This window comes from Rosa rugosa, chromosome 1 (assembly GCF_958449725.1).
Source record: "Rosa rugosa chromosome 1, drRosRugo1.1, whole genome shotgun sequence".
NCBI lineage: Eukaryota > Viridiplantae > Streptophyta > Magnoliopsida > Rosales > Rosaceae > Rosa > Rosa rugosa.
In genome coordinates this window covers 143,688-163,905 of record NC_084820.1, presented here as the reverse complement: position 1 = coordinate 163,905, position 20,218 = coordinate 143,688, and the positions used below count along the sequence as shown (strand labels likewise).

Genomic DNA, 20,218 nt, shown 5'->3' with positions numbered 1-20,218 from the left:
CGCAGAGTAAGATTGGGTGGCAGTGGGTCGTAGACGAATTAGTGTCGCTGCATGCAATATTGCATATCCCCAAGCAGAAACAGGGAGATTGGTGCGCATAACCAATGTCCGTGCTATCATCTGTAGTCGTTTGATAGCGGCTTCTGCGAGACCATTTTGGGTATGAACATGGGGAACTGGATGCTCTACATCAATCCCTAGTGACAGGCAATAGTCATCGAACGTTTTCGATGTAAACTCCCCAGCATTATCAAGTCGAATTGACTTAATAGAATGGTCGGGGTAGTGAGCCCGTAGACGGATAATCTGGGCGAGGAGTTTAGCATAAGCAGCATTTCGAGTGGACAACAGCGCGACATGTGACCAGCGTGTCGACGCATCAACCAATACCATAAAGTATTTAAAAGGTCCGCATGATGGTTGAATTGGTCCATAGATATCCCCTTGGATTCTCTGTAAGAACGGAATGAGTATTTTGGGATCCTTTGCGTAGGACGGTCTCTGTCCTAATTTCCCGAATGAACAGGTTTTGCAGAAAGAGCGAGGGGCCTTAGAAGCAACCAATGAGGATTTTGGTAGGGCCTAAGCGTCTGTAGCGCTATTAGAAGCAAAATGTGTGACTACATCTCCCATCATGGCGTTGGAGCCATGGGAATTGCTGTTTATGGCGTCATGGCCATTGGGAGGAACAACCATGGCGTCATGCTCATGGTTGGCGCCATTGATGGCGTCATCACATGGGACTTGGGCGGCCCTATGGCGCCCCAAGACGGTTGCAGCGCTAGATGCTGCAATTGTTGCGGTCTTGCTAAGTCCAGGAATCAATTTTCGATTCTTGCTTCTTCTCACTCTGAAGAATGGATGTCTGTGTGAAGTCTTTAGTATACGGAGCATCATATCACGACCAGGATGTCCTAGTCGGTCATGCCAAAGCCAATATGTGTCTGAATCCAAGAGATCTTCTCTTATGACATTATTGGATTCAATAGGTCGAATTGTAGTGACATAAAGTCCACTAGATTGACACATAAGTTTCTCTAAGATGTGCTTTCTTCCGCAATGATTAGAGATAATGCAAAGGAATTCTATTCCGTTCTCACTATGCGTTTCCGCATGGAATCCGTTGGCTCTAATATTTTTAAAGCTCAATAAGGTTCGATTTGCCTTAGGAGCGTAGAGAGCTTCAGTGACTTTAATCAAGGTGCCATTGGGCAAAAGGAATTGGGTCATTCCATGTCCTCGAACTAAACCTGATGACCCAGCCATCGTAGTCACAGATGAATATGTAGGCAACATCTCCAAGAATAATTGCCTATGTCGTAGAATGGTGTGCATAGTCGCACTATCCGCAAGACATTGAAGTTCATCCATTCCTAAAAGAAAAGCTCGTAATTAAAAAAAGGAGTCATAAAGAAAAGAACTCAACTTTTATTAATAAGCCAAACGAAATTACATCATCGTTTCTTTAACCAAAGAAAATCTAATCCAATAAACTAGTTAATGCAAAACAATGGTAGTCGTCTAACTCCTTTCGGTAATTCCAATGTAAATGTGACCAGGTGAGTAGAGAGATATCGGTGGAGCAAGGCTCACTTAAGTACCACTTATCTCAAAACCTTCCTAGACATCACACTCACATTGAGTACGCCTACTTTGAAGAAAGACTAATAGCATTGGCATCTACTACAAAAATAATATGGCAATTGCCTACATCTCTTGGAAATAAAAAGACTTAATCAAAATCGCCAGTTTCTGGGTCTTGATCCTTGTAGTCTTCCACCGGCCCTTAGATCGAGATCTCCATCTTGATCTTCTTGTTCCATGTAATTTGCCTCCCTTGCTTCACGATACATCTTGTATGCGTTTGCAACGTTCTGGGATGCAGTACACTTCTTTGCCCAATGTCCACTTGATCCACATCTGAGACAAGCATCATTATGGTCAGGTTCCCTTGATCGAGGCGCTCTGGGAGCGTTATGAGGACGGTTATTGCCTTTGGTGGTTTTACCACCATAACCGAAGGCTTGGCCTCTCTCTCTCTTCACACGTTTACCTCCACGATTCCGTGTACGCCTATCTTGGCGGTTTCCTTCCTCTTTAGGGCGAGAATATGAACCAGAACGTCCAGAATTATCCCTATTCTTAGGGTTTCGCTCCTTGCGTCCTCCTTTGGAGGCACGACTATAATTAGACTCCGGATTTGACTTGGTTCCCACGGGTCTAGAGTTATAGTTCTTCACAAGTATGTTGTCGTGCTTTTCAGCTACGTTCAAGGCACCAATTAGCTCATGAAATCTTGTGTTGCGTCTAGCATTGACATCAATCCGATAGTTTTTGGCTATCATCAATGCAGAGACGGGGAAGGTGGAGAGAGTCTTCTCGATCAACATCGTATCAGTGATTTTCTGTCCATAGAATTCCATCATAGACTTGATACGAAGTGCTTCTGAATTGTAGTCAAGTACAGACTTGAAATCACAGAAGCGGAGGCTATGCCACCTCACTTCTAAGTTTGGAAGCAGGGAATCACGGACGTTGCCAAAACACTGCTCGAGTTCTACCCATAGTTTTCTTGGGTCTTCCTCATTGAGGTACTCATTTTGGAGCGCGTCCTTCATGTGCCTTGTCATGAGAGTGATGGCTTTAGCTTCATTCGCCTCTCTCGTAGCTCTATTTGCTTCAAAATCAGCAGCTTGTTGAGGAGTAAGCACGTCCTGACTTGGCTCTTGGATCGTACTCAGGATCCCATTAGCCTTAAGATGCTGGCGCACATCACGGACCCACTTGTTGTATCCTGCGCCTGTTGTCTCTAGTGGAGCGAAGCTCAACTTGTTCAGGTTACTCATCCTGAAAAACAACAAGAAAATAGGGTTAGTTTCGGAGCGAAGAAGGCTACCACGAAAAACTATAAAATTTCTGAGCGTAGTCGCTTCCAAGAAATTAGGGATTTTCTGAGCGTAGTCGCTTCCAAGAAAATCCGATTCCAAGAGGGGTTTTGGATTAGATCGAAACAATGATGTATGTGGTCGATCGTTTTATTCTCAACAAACTCTAAGTTTGGAGGACTCTACAAGCTCCAAGCTTGGAGTGAGCACGAACCCCCACAGTTCGGCTATTGGTCTCCCCTATGAAGAAGAAAGGGGGGGTAGAAGAAGGGATGTTGGAAGTCCCCGAGAAAAGAAGAAGAAATTGAAAAACTTCAAAAACGGGAACTTTTAGAAAAGTTTACCTTGAAAAGATGCCGGAATTCTTGACTGGAAAAGATGACGGAGGTGGCCGGAAAAAGGTCGCCGGAAAAGTGGCCGAAAACTAGTGGCCGGAGCTAGCTAGGCAGGGTTGCTGCAGGGGCTGTGCAGGGCTGGCAGGCAGATGCTCGGCAGGTGCTAGGCAGCTATCGGCAGATGCAGGCACAGGGGTGCGCAGGTGTCGGCAGGGGCTATGCGGAGCTTTCAGCAGATGTCGACAGGGGCAGGCACAGGGGTGCGCAAGGTTCGGCAGGTCTCGGCAGAAGGCTTGCAGGGGCTGTCGGCAGGTCTCGGCAGATGCAAGCACAGGGCTCGGCAGATCTCGGCAGGGCTTGCAGGGGCAGGCACTGGGCAGGGGCCGGTCCGATTTTTCCGATGGCCGGTTCAGGGGTGTGCAGGTCTCGGCAGGTGTCGGCAGGGGCTATGCGGAGCTTTCAGCAGATGTCGACAGGGGCAGGCACAAGGGTGCGTAGGGTTCGACAGGTCTCGGCAGGAGGCTTGCAGGGGCTGTCGGCAGGTCTCGGCAGATGCAAGCACAGGGCTCGGCAGATCTCGGCAGCTGCTCGGCAGGGCTTGCAGGGGCAGGCACAAGGCAGGGGCCGTTCCGATTTTTCCGATGGCCGGTTCAGGGGTTTTCCGACATGTTCTGATGGTTCCGCCGCAGGTTCTGGGCTCCTTGGGAATAGGGCTTCGATATGTGGGGCGGCGGTTGCAGGATTTTGAAGGTTACGAAATTAGGGTTTTCAGGGTAAGGGCTTCGTGCTGATAACGTGTTGTAGAGAAACTGAAATTGAGATAAATTTGCTGTGTATTCTCATTGATAATAGGGGCCTCTTTATATAGAGGATTACAATGCATAGAATCTCAATCATACAAGGAAAGTAATCGTACATTGAATAGGAATCTAGATCCTTCTAATTTAACCTTATTACCACTAGGTCAAGTAACCTAGAGTTTGGGCCAAACACAAATTAGGGTTTACTTGAACAATAAATTATTATTATACGCATAGAGTCAAAATTAGATCATTGAATAGATGATTGTTGGGTAACTATTATACATCAACAGTTTCTTTTAACACAAAAGAAAAAAAAAAAACTACAGATCAAACAAGAGTTCTTTGGCCATCTCAACTTCAACTTCAACAATTCCGGTATCACATTTCATAAATATCATAAGTCAAAAGTGTTGTATCCTAAAATAGAGGGCAGTGCTATATACAACCGATGTTTTAAACAATCATTTCTCATTCTAGCCAAGAGCCAAACATATAGAACAACAATTTCATAAAACCTAAAACTCATCACTTCTTCAAGAGTTCCTTGGTAGAGCTTGTGGCATAAAATTTTGTGGCTTGAACCACTTCAACCAAGGTAGCATGAAAAGGCCCCTTGAGGGCTAGAGATGACACATGTTGGTTGTTGAATCTGTGGAACTGAAAGAGCAGATTGAATGTTATAATAACATAAATTCAAGGGCAAAATGGTCCTCTCACTATTTATTCAACAGTACCACCCTTCATTTTGCTTTAGTGTGTGTGTATCTATATGTATAGTATATAATTTTCAATTATGATTTTTTTTTTTAAGATAAGAGAGATTTCATTAACCGACCGAAGCCAACATAGCACATACAGAAAGATCTCTATACTTGTACCTAAATCAGTGGTCAAGTACATAAGAAGGACATACCAGCATCATCTATATATATATTTTTTTAATCGGCCCGAGGGGCAATAATATCATTCATCACAAGCCAGAATAGGCCGTTACATACCCTTCCGCTGCCAGTTAAGCACATAGGTAGACAAGAAGATAGTAGTAGTACCCACAGTGGTACATAGAAATAGACATACTCATTAGACATCAAATACGTAGAGATAGCGAGGATCCTCCATTGGTACTACGCCGGAGGCGCTAGAGATCTAGGTTCCTAATACAAGAAACATTATTGTAATTAGACAAAAACTAAAAACATAGGGTTGGGCCAAGGGCCTAAACCATAGCCCAACAGGGGTAGTCCACCAAGGAAGCTTGCTCCAGGCCCAACTGCCTGATTCTGGCCCAGTCCACCATCTTCTTCCATTCCCTATTCGTCCGTCACCTTCCGACAGTGTTCCAACCGATCCATACCGCCGACCCCCGTAGACGCAATCCACGCCGCTGACCATTGTCTTCCCGAGCCATGTCGTCGATCTGCATCATCATGGAACAACCCCGTCCTCGTTCTGGGTTCTCACAACCCTACACCACCGTCGATTGAAACTCCAGGCGGCGCTGGCGATCCAAGAGACCCATCGCAGGGACCGGTTACAGACCGGTAACAGCACGATTTGATCCTCCACCACGAGCTCAGCCAAACCGAAACTGACCAAACTGGGATCACGACCCCTCCGACAAAATCCTATGGGTGTTAGATATTGATCTCCCGTCCGGCAACAACCCCATGACGGTGGGGAGGCCGGAGGCGACCCAAATGTAGAGGCGCCGCCGGACGAGCACAACGTTGCACTAAACGGAGAACTCCCGGCTTTAGGGTTTCTCTAGGGGAGAGAGTTGTGAATTTTTAATAAAAAATTACCAGCATCGATCATCTATTGAAAAAAGCTAAAGCTCACTTATTCAGAGAGCTTATTAGACAATGACAGTTTCCTACACATAATTAAAATATATTAAATCTTCTTTCGCCAATATCTACTCGGATCATCTCCCACGTTGTCTCCAGTATCTTATCGTCCGCTCTAATGGTTACTCTTTTATCTGGTGATGGCATGCTCTCCGATCGTGCTAACCGTGGGCTACCTTTTTTTCTTTTTCTCTTTTTTTCAATAGCACGATTTCGTATTTATAATTGTCAATTGTTTTTTTTTTTTTGTAATTTACGTGGTTATCGCTGCTTGATATTTTTCACTTAAGTTGAACTGTTCTGTATACCATGGGTAATATGGGGACTTTCAAAAATTAATGAAGCCTTTGACACCAAAAGAGGGCCTGCCTTTATAGTAGTAGAGATATATATAATATATAATTTTCAATTATGATTTTTTTTAAGATAAGAGAGATTTCATTAACCGACCGCAGCAAACACGGCACACACATAAATATCCCTATATTTGTACATAAATCAGTGGTCAAGTACCTAAGAACATACCAGTATCATCTATTGAAACAAGCTAAAGCTCACTTATTCAGAGAGCTTATTAGACTATGACAGTTTCCTACACATAATTAAAATATAATAAATCTTCTTTCGCCAATATCTACTTTGATCATCTCCCACGTTGTCTCTAGTCTCCGATCGTTCGCCCTGACGGTTACTCTTTTATCTGGTGATGGCGTGCTCTCCGATCATGCTAACCGCAGGCTACCTTTTTTTCTTTTTCCCTTTTTTTCAATAGCATGGTTTCATATTCATAATTCTCATTAGTTTTTTTTGTATTTTACGTGGCTATCCCTTCTTGATATTTTTCACTTAAGTTGAATTGTTTTGTATACCATGGGTAATATGGGGACTTTCAGAAATTGGTGAAGTCTTTGACACTGAAAGAGGGCCTGACTTAGAGATATATATAATATATAATTTTCAATTATGATTTTTTTTTTAAGATAAGAGAGATTTTATTAAACGACCAAAGCCAACACGGCACATACAGAAAGATCTCTATACAATGGTCAAGTACTTAAGGACATACCAATACCATCTATTGAAACAAGCTAAAGCTCACTTATTCAGAGTGCTTATTAGACTATGACAGTTTCCTACACTTAATTAAAATATAATAAATCTTCTTTCGCCAATATCTACTCCGATCGTCTCCAGTATCCGATCGTCTGCCCTGACAATTACTCTTTTATCTGGTGATGGCGTGCTCTCCGATCGTGCTAACCGCAGGCTACCTTTTTTTCAATAGCACGATTACGTATTTATAATTCTCATTTGTTTTTTTGTATTTTACGTAGTTATCCTTGCTTGATATTTTTCACTTAAGTTGAATTGTTCTGTATACCATGGGTAATATGGGGATTTTCAAAAAGCCTTTGACACCAAAAGAGGGTCTGGCTTTACAGTAGTTATATATATATATATATATATATATATATATATAATTTTCAATTATCATTTTTTTTTTTGAAAATATTATAAATTTTTTTTTAAGATAAGAGAGATTTCATTAACCGACCGAAGCCAACACGGTACATACAGAAAGATCTCTATACTTGTACAGTTGTACCTAAATCAGTGGTCAAATACCTAAGGGCATACCAGTACCATCTATTGAAACAAGCTAAAGCTCACTTATTCAGAGAGCTTATTAGACTATGACAGTTTCCTACACATAATTAAAATATAATAGATCTTCTTTAGCCAATATCTACTCCGATCATCTCTCACGTTGTCTCCAGTCTCCAATCGTCTGCCCTGACGGTTACTCTCTTATCTGGTGATAGCGTGCTCTTTGATCATGCTAACCGCAGGCTACCTTTTTTTCTTTTTCTCTTTTTTTCTATAGCACAATTTTGTATTTATAATTCTCATTTGTTTTTTTTGTATTTTACGTGGTTATCCTTGCTTGATATTTTTCACTAAAGTTGAACTGTTCTATATACCATGGGTAATATGAGGACTTTCAAAAATTGGTGAATGTTGAAGGATATCGACATTGAGTGTGCCTCTTCAAACTAGGGTTTAGTTCTAGAGTTGTAATAGGAGAGAAGGTTCTAGATTTCCTAATTATATTCGGATTCTATTTCCTTGTATGACAAGATTATGTACTCTGTAAATCCCTATATAAAGGGCTCCTATTATCAATAATAGAACACACACAATTCTCTCATCAATCTCTCTGCAAATCATATTTTCCTTAAACACGTTATCAGCACGAGCCCTAACCATTTAACAAATAACCAAAACCCTAAAACAAGTCGAAACCCTCAAACCCTAGTTGCCTCCGCCTCCCAACTAGTAGCCCCCGACCCAAGGAGTCCGAAACCGGCGGCAACACAACCAAAACCGGCCGGAAACTTACCGAACCGGCCGCCGGAAGCCACAAACCATCCGCTGCGATCTCTCCACCGGTTCACCACCTTCCGGACACCCAATTGCCACCAAATTTTGTCAGCATCACCGTCTCTGTCCTAGGATTCAGGAACCTGAAGCAGAACACCAAGAACCGATCCAGAAGCCCCTGAACTGGCTCTCAAACAAACTGGTCCTCCTGCAGAAAAATTGGCAGAAACGACTTTTTGCCAAGTTTTTCCTGTTTCGGCCAATACCAACTGCCGCAAGCTCCTAGCCTTAGCTATCCATACCGTGCGCTGCCCCTGCAGCCCTTGAGCACCCGTGTGCCGCCTACTGCCCCTGCAGCATCGTCGCACGCCTACTGCCCTTGCAACACGCTCTTTCCTGTGCAGATCAGCCTGTTTGCACGCCCCGAAACGTCTTGATTGGGACCTCATATCAAAATCCTTCCTTCATTAAAGTTGTTCGTATATGTCTCTTCTATCTGACCTCAAAATTTCAGCCCTATTAGAGTCGTTTTGAGACGTGTACACCATTCGAAGTGGGAGCTATTCAGAAGCGAATCTGCTCTGAATTTCAACAAGTAAGTTTTAAAGATTAAAGTTCCTGCTTTCTTGTCTTTTCAATTTCTTTATTTTATTCAGGGATTTGCAACCTTCCCTTCTCCTCCATCCCACCTTTCTATAACGTGGGTTCGATTATTCAATAAGCGGAATTGTGGGGATTCACGCTAAACGGACTAAGAGCGTTCGTAATCAATGAACTAAGAGTGTTCATAATCTTCGGACTAAGAGCGTCCGCAAGCATCAATTTTTGACCATATTAAACATCATTATTTCAGTCTAATCCAAATATTCTTGGAAATTGATTTCTTGGTAGCATAGCTCGGAAATCTTATTATTTTAGTTTTCGTGGAAGTTTAGCTCCGAAACTATTTCGTTCTTGTTTCACCCTTTTTCAGGATGTCAAACACGAACAAACTCGATTTTGTTCCATTGGATTATGCAGGCAAAGGGTATTTAGACTGGGTCATTGACATTGAGATCCATCTTAGTGCCTGAGATTTATTGCATACAATCCAAGAGATTTGTCCTATAGAAACAGCTCCTGATCCTCAAACTGAGAAAGATAATTCCAGGGCACTTGCCTTCATGAAATGTCACATGGATAGTGACCTCCAATTTGAGATCATAAATAAGGATAGCGCCATAAAGCTTTGGCAAGCACTTCGTGAACGTTATGGCAATGTTCGTGACTCCATCCTTCTGAATATAGACGCATAATGGAATGATCTTCGCTTCTATGTCTTGATCACCAGGATGCGGCTACCTTCTTAGGTACATTGCAAATTCGGGTCCATTGATCAGACGTTCCATATCAGAAATAGACACCATAAAGAGGATTCTCCCTTGATTGAGGCGCATTGGCGCAATTTGCATGGTCCCTAGGATCGGTGGCATTCGAAAGTGATGACCATGGCCAACGTTGGCTCCATAGTTTCCAACCCTTCTTCCCTCAAAATCACGGCTCCTACGGTCGAGTGATTGTCGCCTTGGGCGATTACCTTCTCGAGCATTTCGATCGTATGGATCATGACGTCGATGGCGACTTTCTCTAGCCATGGGACAATGCTCTTGATGGCCATCTTGAGGCCTATCAATTTCTCTGTTCATAGCTTCAATAAACTGTTGAACACTTGTGATCCGTCTTGCATTTACATGAGTCTGGAATAATTTTGAGGACCTCATAGCATAGACAGGGAAGGTATTGAGGGTTTTCTCAATCAATTGGTCTTCTGTGATTGTCTTTCCACAGAGACGCATCATTGATCTGATGCGAAGAGCTTCCGAATAAAATTGCATGACCAAAAAGACTTTAAATCTGGCGATGAAGACAAAATGCCGCAGATTTTTATTTCGAATAGTCTTTTATTTTTCTAAGAATTATGTAATGGCAATTATGCCTTAATCAATAAATGACAATTTTGTATTAACTCTTTCTCAAGTGGCGCATCCAATGAAGTATGATGTCTAGGAAAGTGATTAAGATTAGTGGTACTTAAGAGAGCCTCGCTCCACCGACATCTCTATCTACTTCCATATATGGTCATATTTGATTGGAGTTACCAAACGGATTGAGTGACTACGATTTGTCTAAGTTTGATTTTTATTTTGGATTAGACTTTGGTTAAGAAACTTTGATGTAATCATTGGCTATTAATAAAGTGTCGATTGTTTTACTTAATGTCTTGGACATACCTTAATTCGAACTTTATTTGAAAGATATAAAAGCCAATGGTTTTCATGTGGAAACACATTGTGAGAATGAACAAGAGTTCCTTTGCATCACCTCTAATGACTAAGGACATAAACGAGTATTAGAGAAACTTATGTGTCGCTCTAGTGGGTTGTATGCAACCACTATTCGAGTCATTGAATCCAACCATGTCATGAGAGATGACTTATGGGATTCTGACACATATAGGCTTTGGCACGACCGCTTGGGACACCCAGGTCATGATATGATGATCTGTGATACTAAAGACTTCACACGGACATCTTTTCTTCAGAACGAAGAGAAGTGAGAATCAAAAGTCGATTCAAAGAGAGCATTGCATCGCCGCCACGCCTTGGGATGCCGCCGCCATGCACCACCGGCCGGCCAACGCCGGCGCAATGATCCCCCTGCGGCAAAATCATGGCTTTGACGCCATGTATGGAGACTTGGCTCCTCTCTCTACATCTCAAAGTAAATTGTGACATTGTGGCTCAACCAAAACCTTCATTGGTTGATTATAAGGCCAATCTTTCGTTCTGTAAAGCCTACTTTTTTTAGGATCAAGACCATCCTATGCAAAGGACACTAAAGAAATAATTCCATTCTTACATAGAATCCAAGGGGATTTTGTGGATCGATTCAACCAACTTGCGGACTGCTTAGATGTTTAATGGTGTTGGTTAATGTGCGGACACGCTGATCACGTGTCGCGCTATCATCCACTCGTAATGCTGCTTATGATGAACTCCTAGCCCAGAACATATGGCTACGGGCTCACTACCCAGATCATCACATTCAGTCAATTTGACTTGATAATGCTAGAGAGTTTACATCGAAAATTTTCGATGACTATTGCATATCATTGGGTATTGATATCAAGTATCATATTCTCATGTACACACCCAATTGGTCTCGCGGAAAAGCCACCGTTAAAAGACTACAATGGTAGCCCGAACTTTGGTAATGCACACCAATATTTTCGCTTGGGTTATGCAATATCGCATGCAGCTATGCTAATTCGTCTACGACTCATAGCAGCCACTCAACTTTTATTTGCGTTACAGCTAGTGACTGGGTTCGAGTCTAATATCTCGTACTTATGCATATTTGAGTGTGCGGTTTATATGCCAATTGCGCCGCCACAACGCATCAACATGAGTCATTGTAACGAATGGATATATATATATATATATATATATATATATATATATATATATATATATATATATATATTTGTGTTGGACATAAGTCTCCAACTATAAGTCTGCTATGTAGAACCCTTGACAGGCGATCTCTTTTTCACTGGATTTGCGAATTGTCACTTTGATGAGACAGTCTTCCCGTCGTTAAGGGGAAATTAGAACGTCAATGTTCAACAGGAACGACATGAATTGTCGTGGTCTGTCCCCACTATGTCTCATCTTGATCCCCTAAAAGTGACGAGATCACATATACGTGCTGCAAACATGTCTACAAGGATTGATGTCCCCACAAGAGGACATGGTACCACCCAGAGGAGATGGGTACGACACCACTACCATGGATGGTGGTATGGTGACGCCACAAAGGTGGCATAATGATGTCACAGGCCATGGGTTCCGCTAGAGAGCGTAGGAGACCCATAGGTTCGATGGATTCTCGCCCTAGGAAGAGAGCGAGTTTGGCACAACTTGATCCATTGATCATTGATACTCAAAATCCATCTCATGAGAATATTCTGGATTATGGTTATGTCCAAGAGACATCGTTGGGGGACGCCTCAATGTTAGAACCAATTCCTGAGAATATAGAGATCTCTATGAATTACACTAGTGTACATGAATATGTGGAATTATTGAGACCAATGACATCGAACCTTACTCCGTTGAAGAATGTCAACGTAGAGAAAATTGGACTAAATGGAAAGATGCGATCCAGGTTGAATTGGATTCACTAACGAAGAGGAAGGATTTCGGGCCTGAGATGCCAACACCTCCTAACATAAAACCTGTTGACATTAATAGGTCTTCGTTAGATAGCATGATGAGAAAAAGAGATGATAATCTCGCCTTATGGCTCAAGGCTTCTCACAAAACGCCCTGGAATCGACTACGAGAAGACATATTCTCTCGTAATGGATGTCATTGCACTCCACTACCTTGTCAGTTTGGTAGTTTCTGAATAACTGAACATGCAGCTTACGAATGTGGTCACTACGTATCTCTATGGGGATCTAGATAAGGAATATAATGAAGGGTCTTGTGTACTTCATTTACCCAAATCAAGTGGCTCTTGACCACGGAGCGCGTTTGCAATGAGGGTGAAACGCTCACTAAAGTGACTACTTGATTGGGAAGGGATATGATGAACTATGCCCCTGCGTTTTCATGACAAGTTATGGATTTGCAATTGTCACGGTTTATGTTGATAAACATAATTAAATGGAACCCTTGAGAGTTAAGGGAAACCGTTGAACACCTGAAATCCGAGTTTGAGATGAAAGACCTTGGGAGAACACGGTTTTGTCTAGATTTAGAACTTGTATGCCGTGTCAATAAATGCTTTGCATTTTGATAAAGTCAAAGATGCACTCCCATGGTCGTCCGTAGTCTTGACCCTAAAAGAGATACGTTTCGTCCCAGGGATGATGACGAAGACGTGTTAATTGGCAGAAGTGTCTTACCTAAGTGCAATATGCGCATTATTGTACTTAACACAATACAAGACAGGACACCCTCATTTGTTATGAACTTGTTGGCTAGATGTAGCCTTACGCCAACGCAACGTCATTGGACTGGTATAAAGACAATCTTTCGTTACTTAAAATGTACGATAGATATGGGCTTGTTCTATCCCTGCAGAGAGAAAATAATGACGGAAGAATGAGAACAGATCTCATTAGCCCAAGTGGCACCGTCCAAGACGCTGTGATCGGCAAAAAACCGCCGGCCACCCATCCTCCTCCCTTACATCAAAACGATGATGATGTTTTGATGGATTTTGCTGATGTAAGGTATCTCTCTGACCCTCACAAATGTCATTCCCAGACCGGTTATGTCTTTATCATGGGAAGCACCGCGATATCTTGGAGGTCTACAAAGTAGACCCTTGTTGCTACTTCCTCAAATCATGCAAAGATTATTGCTCTACATAAAGCCGTGCGTGAATGCATATGGCTAAGGTCTGTAATTATACACATTCGAGGAGCTTGTGGTTTGAAGTCTACCACAGATGAACCTACATGCATTTATGAATTAAGCAAATGAAATTAGGTTTCATCAAGGGCAACAACACCAAGCATATATCGCCTAAGTTCTTTTACAATCAACAACAACATTAATCACTTCTAAAGATTGAAGTGAATCAAATCCGATCAGAGGATAATGTAGCGGACTTATTCACTAAGTCGTTACCTAAATCCACCTTCGAGAAACATGTGAAGAGCCTTGGATTGAGAAAATTATCCGAACTCCCATGATTGCAACAATCAGGGGGAGATCAGGGGGAGGAATGATGTCTACATGATCGATCTCGAAGAGTGAAGGACGTGTTGTGTTCTTTTTGTCCTTCGACCAGGGTTATTTTTGTCCCACAGGGTTTTTGTTACCTGAAAAGGTTTTTAATGAGGCAACGATCAAAGCGTCATCACCAAGTTTGAGCGGCACAAGGGGGAGTGTTGAAGGATATCGACATTGAGTGTGCCTCTTCAAACTAGGGTTTAGTTCACTACTACAGAAAAGGCTTCACACGACACCTCTCATACGACGCCACACTGTTTTCCGTGGTGTGAATCATTTCTCATTTTTGAGACGACGGTTTTAAAATTTCCGTCTTCTAATATGAATTCAACCAACGGGTATTTTTCATGCTGAAATTATGAATTATTTCAGAAGACGTTTATAAATAGAAGCGTGGTGTGAGGTTAAAATGGTTATAGGGGCGGCAAGTTTCCCACCATTTGGCACCACTTAAATTTTCTCAGCATGTAGTGGTTATATGACGGTTAGTTTAAAACTGTGGTATGACTTTATAGATTTGCAAGTGCGGAACATGTCCACCTACATTCTCCCCAACTATTTCCCCCCACTCTCTCTCTCCCCAAACCTGATTCCCTCCACCCAATCAACAAAAGGAGGCAAACTGAAAATTTAAAAGTGACATTCATACAACATTTATGTGGAAAACCATTGTGTGATGGCTTTGTACGTATGCATCAACTAATTAATGTCTTATACATGTATCCTCAGCGCTACTACTAGACAATATGATTCAGACCAAATTTGAAACACTTAAGAAGAGGCCCTTCACACAATAGCATTCACTCCACAGCTACACCCACTCTGACACATCACTCGACCCCGACTCTCTCTTTCCAAATCTCCTACGCCGACCCCGACTCTCTCCCCCCACTCCGAACCCTAAATCCATCGCCTTCCGAAGCCCCGACTCTCTGGTACTAATCCGAAGCCCTAAACCAGTCCGAAATCCAAGATTTGTCTTCGAATCTAGTAAGTTCGCGTCCTCTAGATTGGGTTTTTTATTTGGGGGTAAAAATTTGGGGGTTTCGGGTTTCTCTTCTTCTCGCCCTAAATCTCCGACACTCACTTTTGATTTTGGGTTCTTCACACTTTTAATGCCGAGTTCTTTACTTTTTTGATATGGGGTTCTTCACAAGGCGGCTAGGGTTATGGCGAAGAGGGTGTTCAGGGAGCGACGGCGGGAGAGGGGGATGAGATTGGGGTTGGGTAAGGGTTTGGGTGGTGGCAGAGACGCAGAGGCGTCGGCGGAGAGAGAGACTGAGCTTGGGCATGAGATTGGGAATGGGATTGAGCTTGAGGGAGGGACATGGAGCAAAGAAGGATTTGAATTTGGGGTTGGACTGTAGCTTTACTCTAAATATTCTTCCATGCTTTTCGATCATCTTCTTCAGCTCAAAATCGATAGACTGGATTGCAGCAAAGATTCTGGTACCACCATGTGGAGCCTCATTATTTGATGCTCGTCTATTGGATTCCCAAGTCTGTTCATACTCTCCCTGAAAACACTACACACCGGCTCAAAATTGGTGCTTTTGTAATCAATCAAAGCAGAGAGGTATACCCTATAGATAGTTGCATTCATAATATTAACTTTAATATCAATATTAGTATGTAGTATCTTTCTCTTTTATCATCCAAACAGGCATTTATTCTTGCCATGTCTGCTTAGTAATTGTGTTCCACATAAACTGATAGTAAAGCAAACCATCAGTTTGTAGTCTTGAACAATTCAAAATGTTAGGAATTACATGTTAATGTTGCCTTTTGGTTTGGTTAATGAGTGAGGAATTTATCCTAAGGAATGATATGATTTTGCGCAAAATAAGTGTTTGTACCTATTGTTAGGAGAGAATTTTAAGCAAAAAGGAGGAAAGGCATATGTTAGATAGGTGCTTTGTGTAGTTTTTTAAAGTCATGGAGTTGCAATGAATTCATTTAGGAATTGGTTCTGGTTTTGTTTCTATTTCGATATGCTGTTGAATGACAGTCGGAAGTCTGGAGAAATGGAGGATGTTATTTTAGCTCTCGGTGATGACATTATAGTTTCTAGTGCTGCATTGACACTTAACTTTAGCTATCGTGTTAAATCCCCACTCAATTTCATGTCTTGCATTGACATTGTAGTCTCAAGTGGTATGGTTGCATGTGTTCTGGACTTTCATGGTCATTTAAAAAGCTTGCTCACACTGACCAATTCCTAGATTAAGTGTTGAGGTAAACTAAAGTTACTTTAGTAAGTTTTAAGTGTTTATGTTTAGTAGACCTTTGCATTTTGTATTTGGTATATGACAAAAAGTTTTTTATTTATTTTTATGGTTGATATTCCTTACCCAGGTTTCATTGTTAATGCCCAACACATTGTTTAAGATGACTTGATTAAAGCTTAACCGCATATGTTCATAGGATCATCTTTCTGGCTTTCTCACTCTCTCTGGTTCTATCTGGTTGATGTTCAGTTTTTATCTAAGTTTTGTTGCTAATTGATAATTGGGTGGTTTTTGCAGAAGTAGAAGATTGTGTGTTCTTGTTTGAAAGCTGGCATATGAAAAGGGCTGCCCCTGTGGTGTGGAAACCTCAATTTGAGGTATAATGTGCTGAACTTTTACATAGAGGAAGTGGAATTACTATAGTAGTTCCTTCTAATTGAGTTTAATTGTCTGCAAATCACATTAGATGGAGAGTTGGAGACTCAATTGGCAAATTCACTAGCTTGTTATACTCTATGGCTTTTTGTGCAGAATTCACTTGACTATGCAACCTTAGGGGCATCATCGAAAGTTGCTGCCATACCTCTATCATATCCATTCCAGGTGGACATATATTCTTTGCATTCCTTTTTGTGGGACTGGTTTTGCTTTCAGAATTTGTGATCTGGGCTGTATGATTTGTTTTTTTGTAGCTAACTGCATATAAATTATTATTTTTTGTAGTTTTAATCACAGTTCTTTTCTAGTAACCCCTTCTATCTTGCAAGAAAGTGGTTTGCTGCAGGTAGAACAAGTGCAAGCTGCTGGAATCCCTTGTCTTGTCTCAAAAATCAATAAATCAACTCCTTAAAAACTTTGTTTCTATTGAAAAGTATGCTCATGGAAAATTCTAAAGGCATTATGATTGTAAGGAGATTGTTTCTGTAGCTTAGATGCTTTTTTAAAGTTGTTTTGCAACATTAATCTGTTTCTGATGGTTGATATGAGTGCCTTCTGCATCAGGCTATGTCAAGAATGCCAAACTTTGATTGAAAACCATGATAACATAAAGCTTCTCAGCAATGCGAGGAATAACTTGAATACAACCTTAAAGGTTTGTGAACTTTGTTCTTATGAATTTTCAATTTTCTTAGTTGCTACCTTTCTCTATGTGTGGACCTTTAAGGACTCCAATGGACTTTATTTCTTCCCTGTAATGTTTCTTTATCTCTCCTTTGTTGTATCAAAGGATGCATCAGTGAAGATGAGAGCATGGACATGTCATTACCTTTTATATTTCTTTTGAAGGATGAAGTCCCAACCAAGCCAAGATTGCCATCAAGTCCATACCAAAAGCCTCTGAAATCAGTTGTGCCACCACTGATTCCAACTGAAGATGAGCAGGAGAAGCAAGAAGAAGTCTTCATGGGAACTCTTGTAAAGCTTTTAGTCGACGCCTGTGCATCTGTTTTGAAATTCTTGGGGAAAAGCATTCAAACTATCAAGAACAAAGCCAGCAGAAATAGCAGCATAAGAATTCAATTGGGTTCATGTTTAAACCCTTAGAACAATAGAATACATGTTTCAGTGTATAATGTACATAGCTGTTTTAATAAAACAAGCCTAGTTTTGATGCATGAGATTTGAGTTAATTGATATCACAACATGTACATATAATTTTCAGTCTTCACACCACATTACTATCAAAAGAACTGTCGTATGAATAAAATATGCACAACAATTACAAAACAAGAACCGTCGTATGTATATAATAGATACGACGGTTACAAAATAAAAACTGACTTATGAATCTCAAACAGACAACAAATGTTCATAAAAACCGTGGTATGAATAAATGTCACACCACGGCAAATTGCTGTCGACAGCTTGTCGACAGATCTGCCGATCCCATCAGACGACGGAGTTAGCTGCACACCGTCGACCCAATGATCGGTATACGACGGTTGAAAACCGTCGTCTGACAACGTTTCATCAGACGACGCCTCGATAGACCACGGAAATGTATAACGTGAGACGACAGTTTTAAACCGTCGTGTGAAGCATTTTCTGTAGTAGTGGTTCTAGAGTTGTAATAGGAGAGAAGGTTCTAGATTTCCTAATATATTCGGATTCTATTTCCTTGTATGACAAGATTATGTACTTTGTAAATCCCTATATAAAGGGCTCCTATTATCAATAATAGAACACACACAATTCTCTCATCAATCTCTCTGCAAATCATATTTTCCTTAAACAGTGAAGCCTTTGACACCAAATGAGGGTCTGGCTTTATAATAGTAGAGATATATATATTATATAATTTTCAATTATGATTTTTTTTTTTTGAAGATAAGAGAGATTTCATTAACCTACCGAAGCCAACACGGTACATACAGAAAGATCTCTATACTTGTACAGTTGTACCTAAATCAGTGGTCAAATACCTAAGGACATACCAGTACCATCTATTGAAACAAGCTAAAGCTTACTTATTCAGAGAGCTTATTAGACACAGTTTCCTACACATAATTAAAATATAATAAATCTTCTTTAGCTAATGCACGCAATTGTGGTGCTCTAAGAGATTCTTTAACAAAGTGTACAATAGTAAGCAAGCAAAGCAGAAAACAAAACTAGCTATCTAACTTCTTCTTGCCTGTACTCATGCTAGGAGTCTTCAGTGGGTTGGTAAGACGCAAATTACCAACCACCTCTTTCTTCTTCTTGTCATTTGGAGAGTTTTGTTCTTGACACCCAACGGAAAGTAAGGGAGAAAGAAGGATGCTCAAAACTAAGGCTAGTTTTATGCTTAACAGATTCAAATCGTAGAACTACCACTCATAAGGACAATGAGGTTTTGATCCCTAGATATTAATAGCTTTTAGTGATCTATGCCAGTAGATGGAAAGCTAGTAGCAGTCTCAACTATAGGGCGAATCTACTCTTCGTAGAATCAACCATAGGATATCTTCTTTTTTCAGTATATTTGCATCAGGCTTAGCCCCTACTAGTAAGAAGGTGTTCCCGAAAGGGGTGGAAACCTGTCTAAGATCCATAAGTCCCCATCATCATCGGAGTCACCCCATTCATGATTTGGAACATTCCATCCTTGAGTTCTCCCAACTCTTAGAGAAAACACCATAACTCAAACGACCGCTTGTCTTATCATTAACCACATCACCATCATTAGCAGCATACGACACCATAACACCTTTAGATGTCTCAACTAGGCCTAAAGAATTAGCAGAAAATTTGGAACTAAATTCCAGTAACTTTAACTTTTTAGGTTGAAGTGACAAACCTCTCTTAGCATCAATTAGCGGCGTCCCATTAGGAACCTTCAATTTCTCTGGTGAAGCAGTTAGAGTGGTAACCCTACCAGGCTTACCTAACTGTAGATCTTCCTCTGATGCAACCACAACAAGAGCCTCGCTCATTTCATCCAAATTCTGAATCACTACAACTCTCTTATCCTTCCTAGGAAGCATGACACGCTATAGGTTAACAAAGGTAGGACTCAGAACAAGATTAGGTACTTGCGAAGAGAATTTAAAGGAGAAGTCCTCTATACGAAACAATCCTTGCCCCAAAATCAAAACTGGCCTTATGCACGGTTGAAACCTTCGTCATTTTACTGACTGCCAACCTCTATTCGCACTCCCCATGATGATGAAAAATCAAACCTCAAACAGAATACCTCCCATCCAATTTTTCATAGAAGAATTAGATATCTTCTTCCACACCAGATGCAAGTTTCAGTAGTTTCTTGAGAATTACAGGTTTAGAGATGTCATGACAAACTCAAACCCTAATATCCCTTTTACTATTAAACAATTTCTCATCCAATTTAATATAGGTACCAACAATGGAGGCAATAAGGAAATGATATTCTTATCCTCAAAGAGTGGAGGAATATTACGAAGCCAAACCCAATAATTCAAAGAATTAAAAGAAATCTTACTGAAATGAGTTA

General features: G+C 41.1%; 1 protein-coding gene across 1 annotated transcript; it reads left to right on the top strand.

Annotated features, from left to right (window-relative positions):
- Window positions 1–17,195: 17,195 nt before the first annotated feature.
- Window positions 17,196–17,864, top strand: LOC133726895 (uncharacterized). The gene is made up of 2 exons (XM_062154529.1): window positions 17,196–17,359; window positions 17,554–17,864. Exons 1-2 carry the CDS (start codon window positions 17,240–17,242, stop codon window positions 17,809–17,811), a joined length of 378 nt encoding a protein of 125 aa, XP_062010513.1. The 5' UTR covers window positions 17,196–17,239; the 3' UTR covers window positions 17,812–17,864.
- Window positions 17,865–20,218: the final 2,354 nt, after the last annotated feature.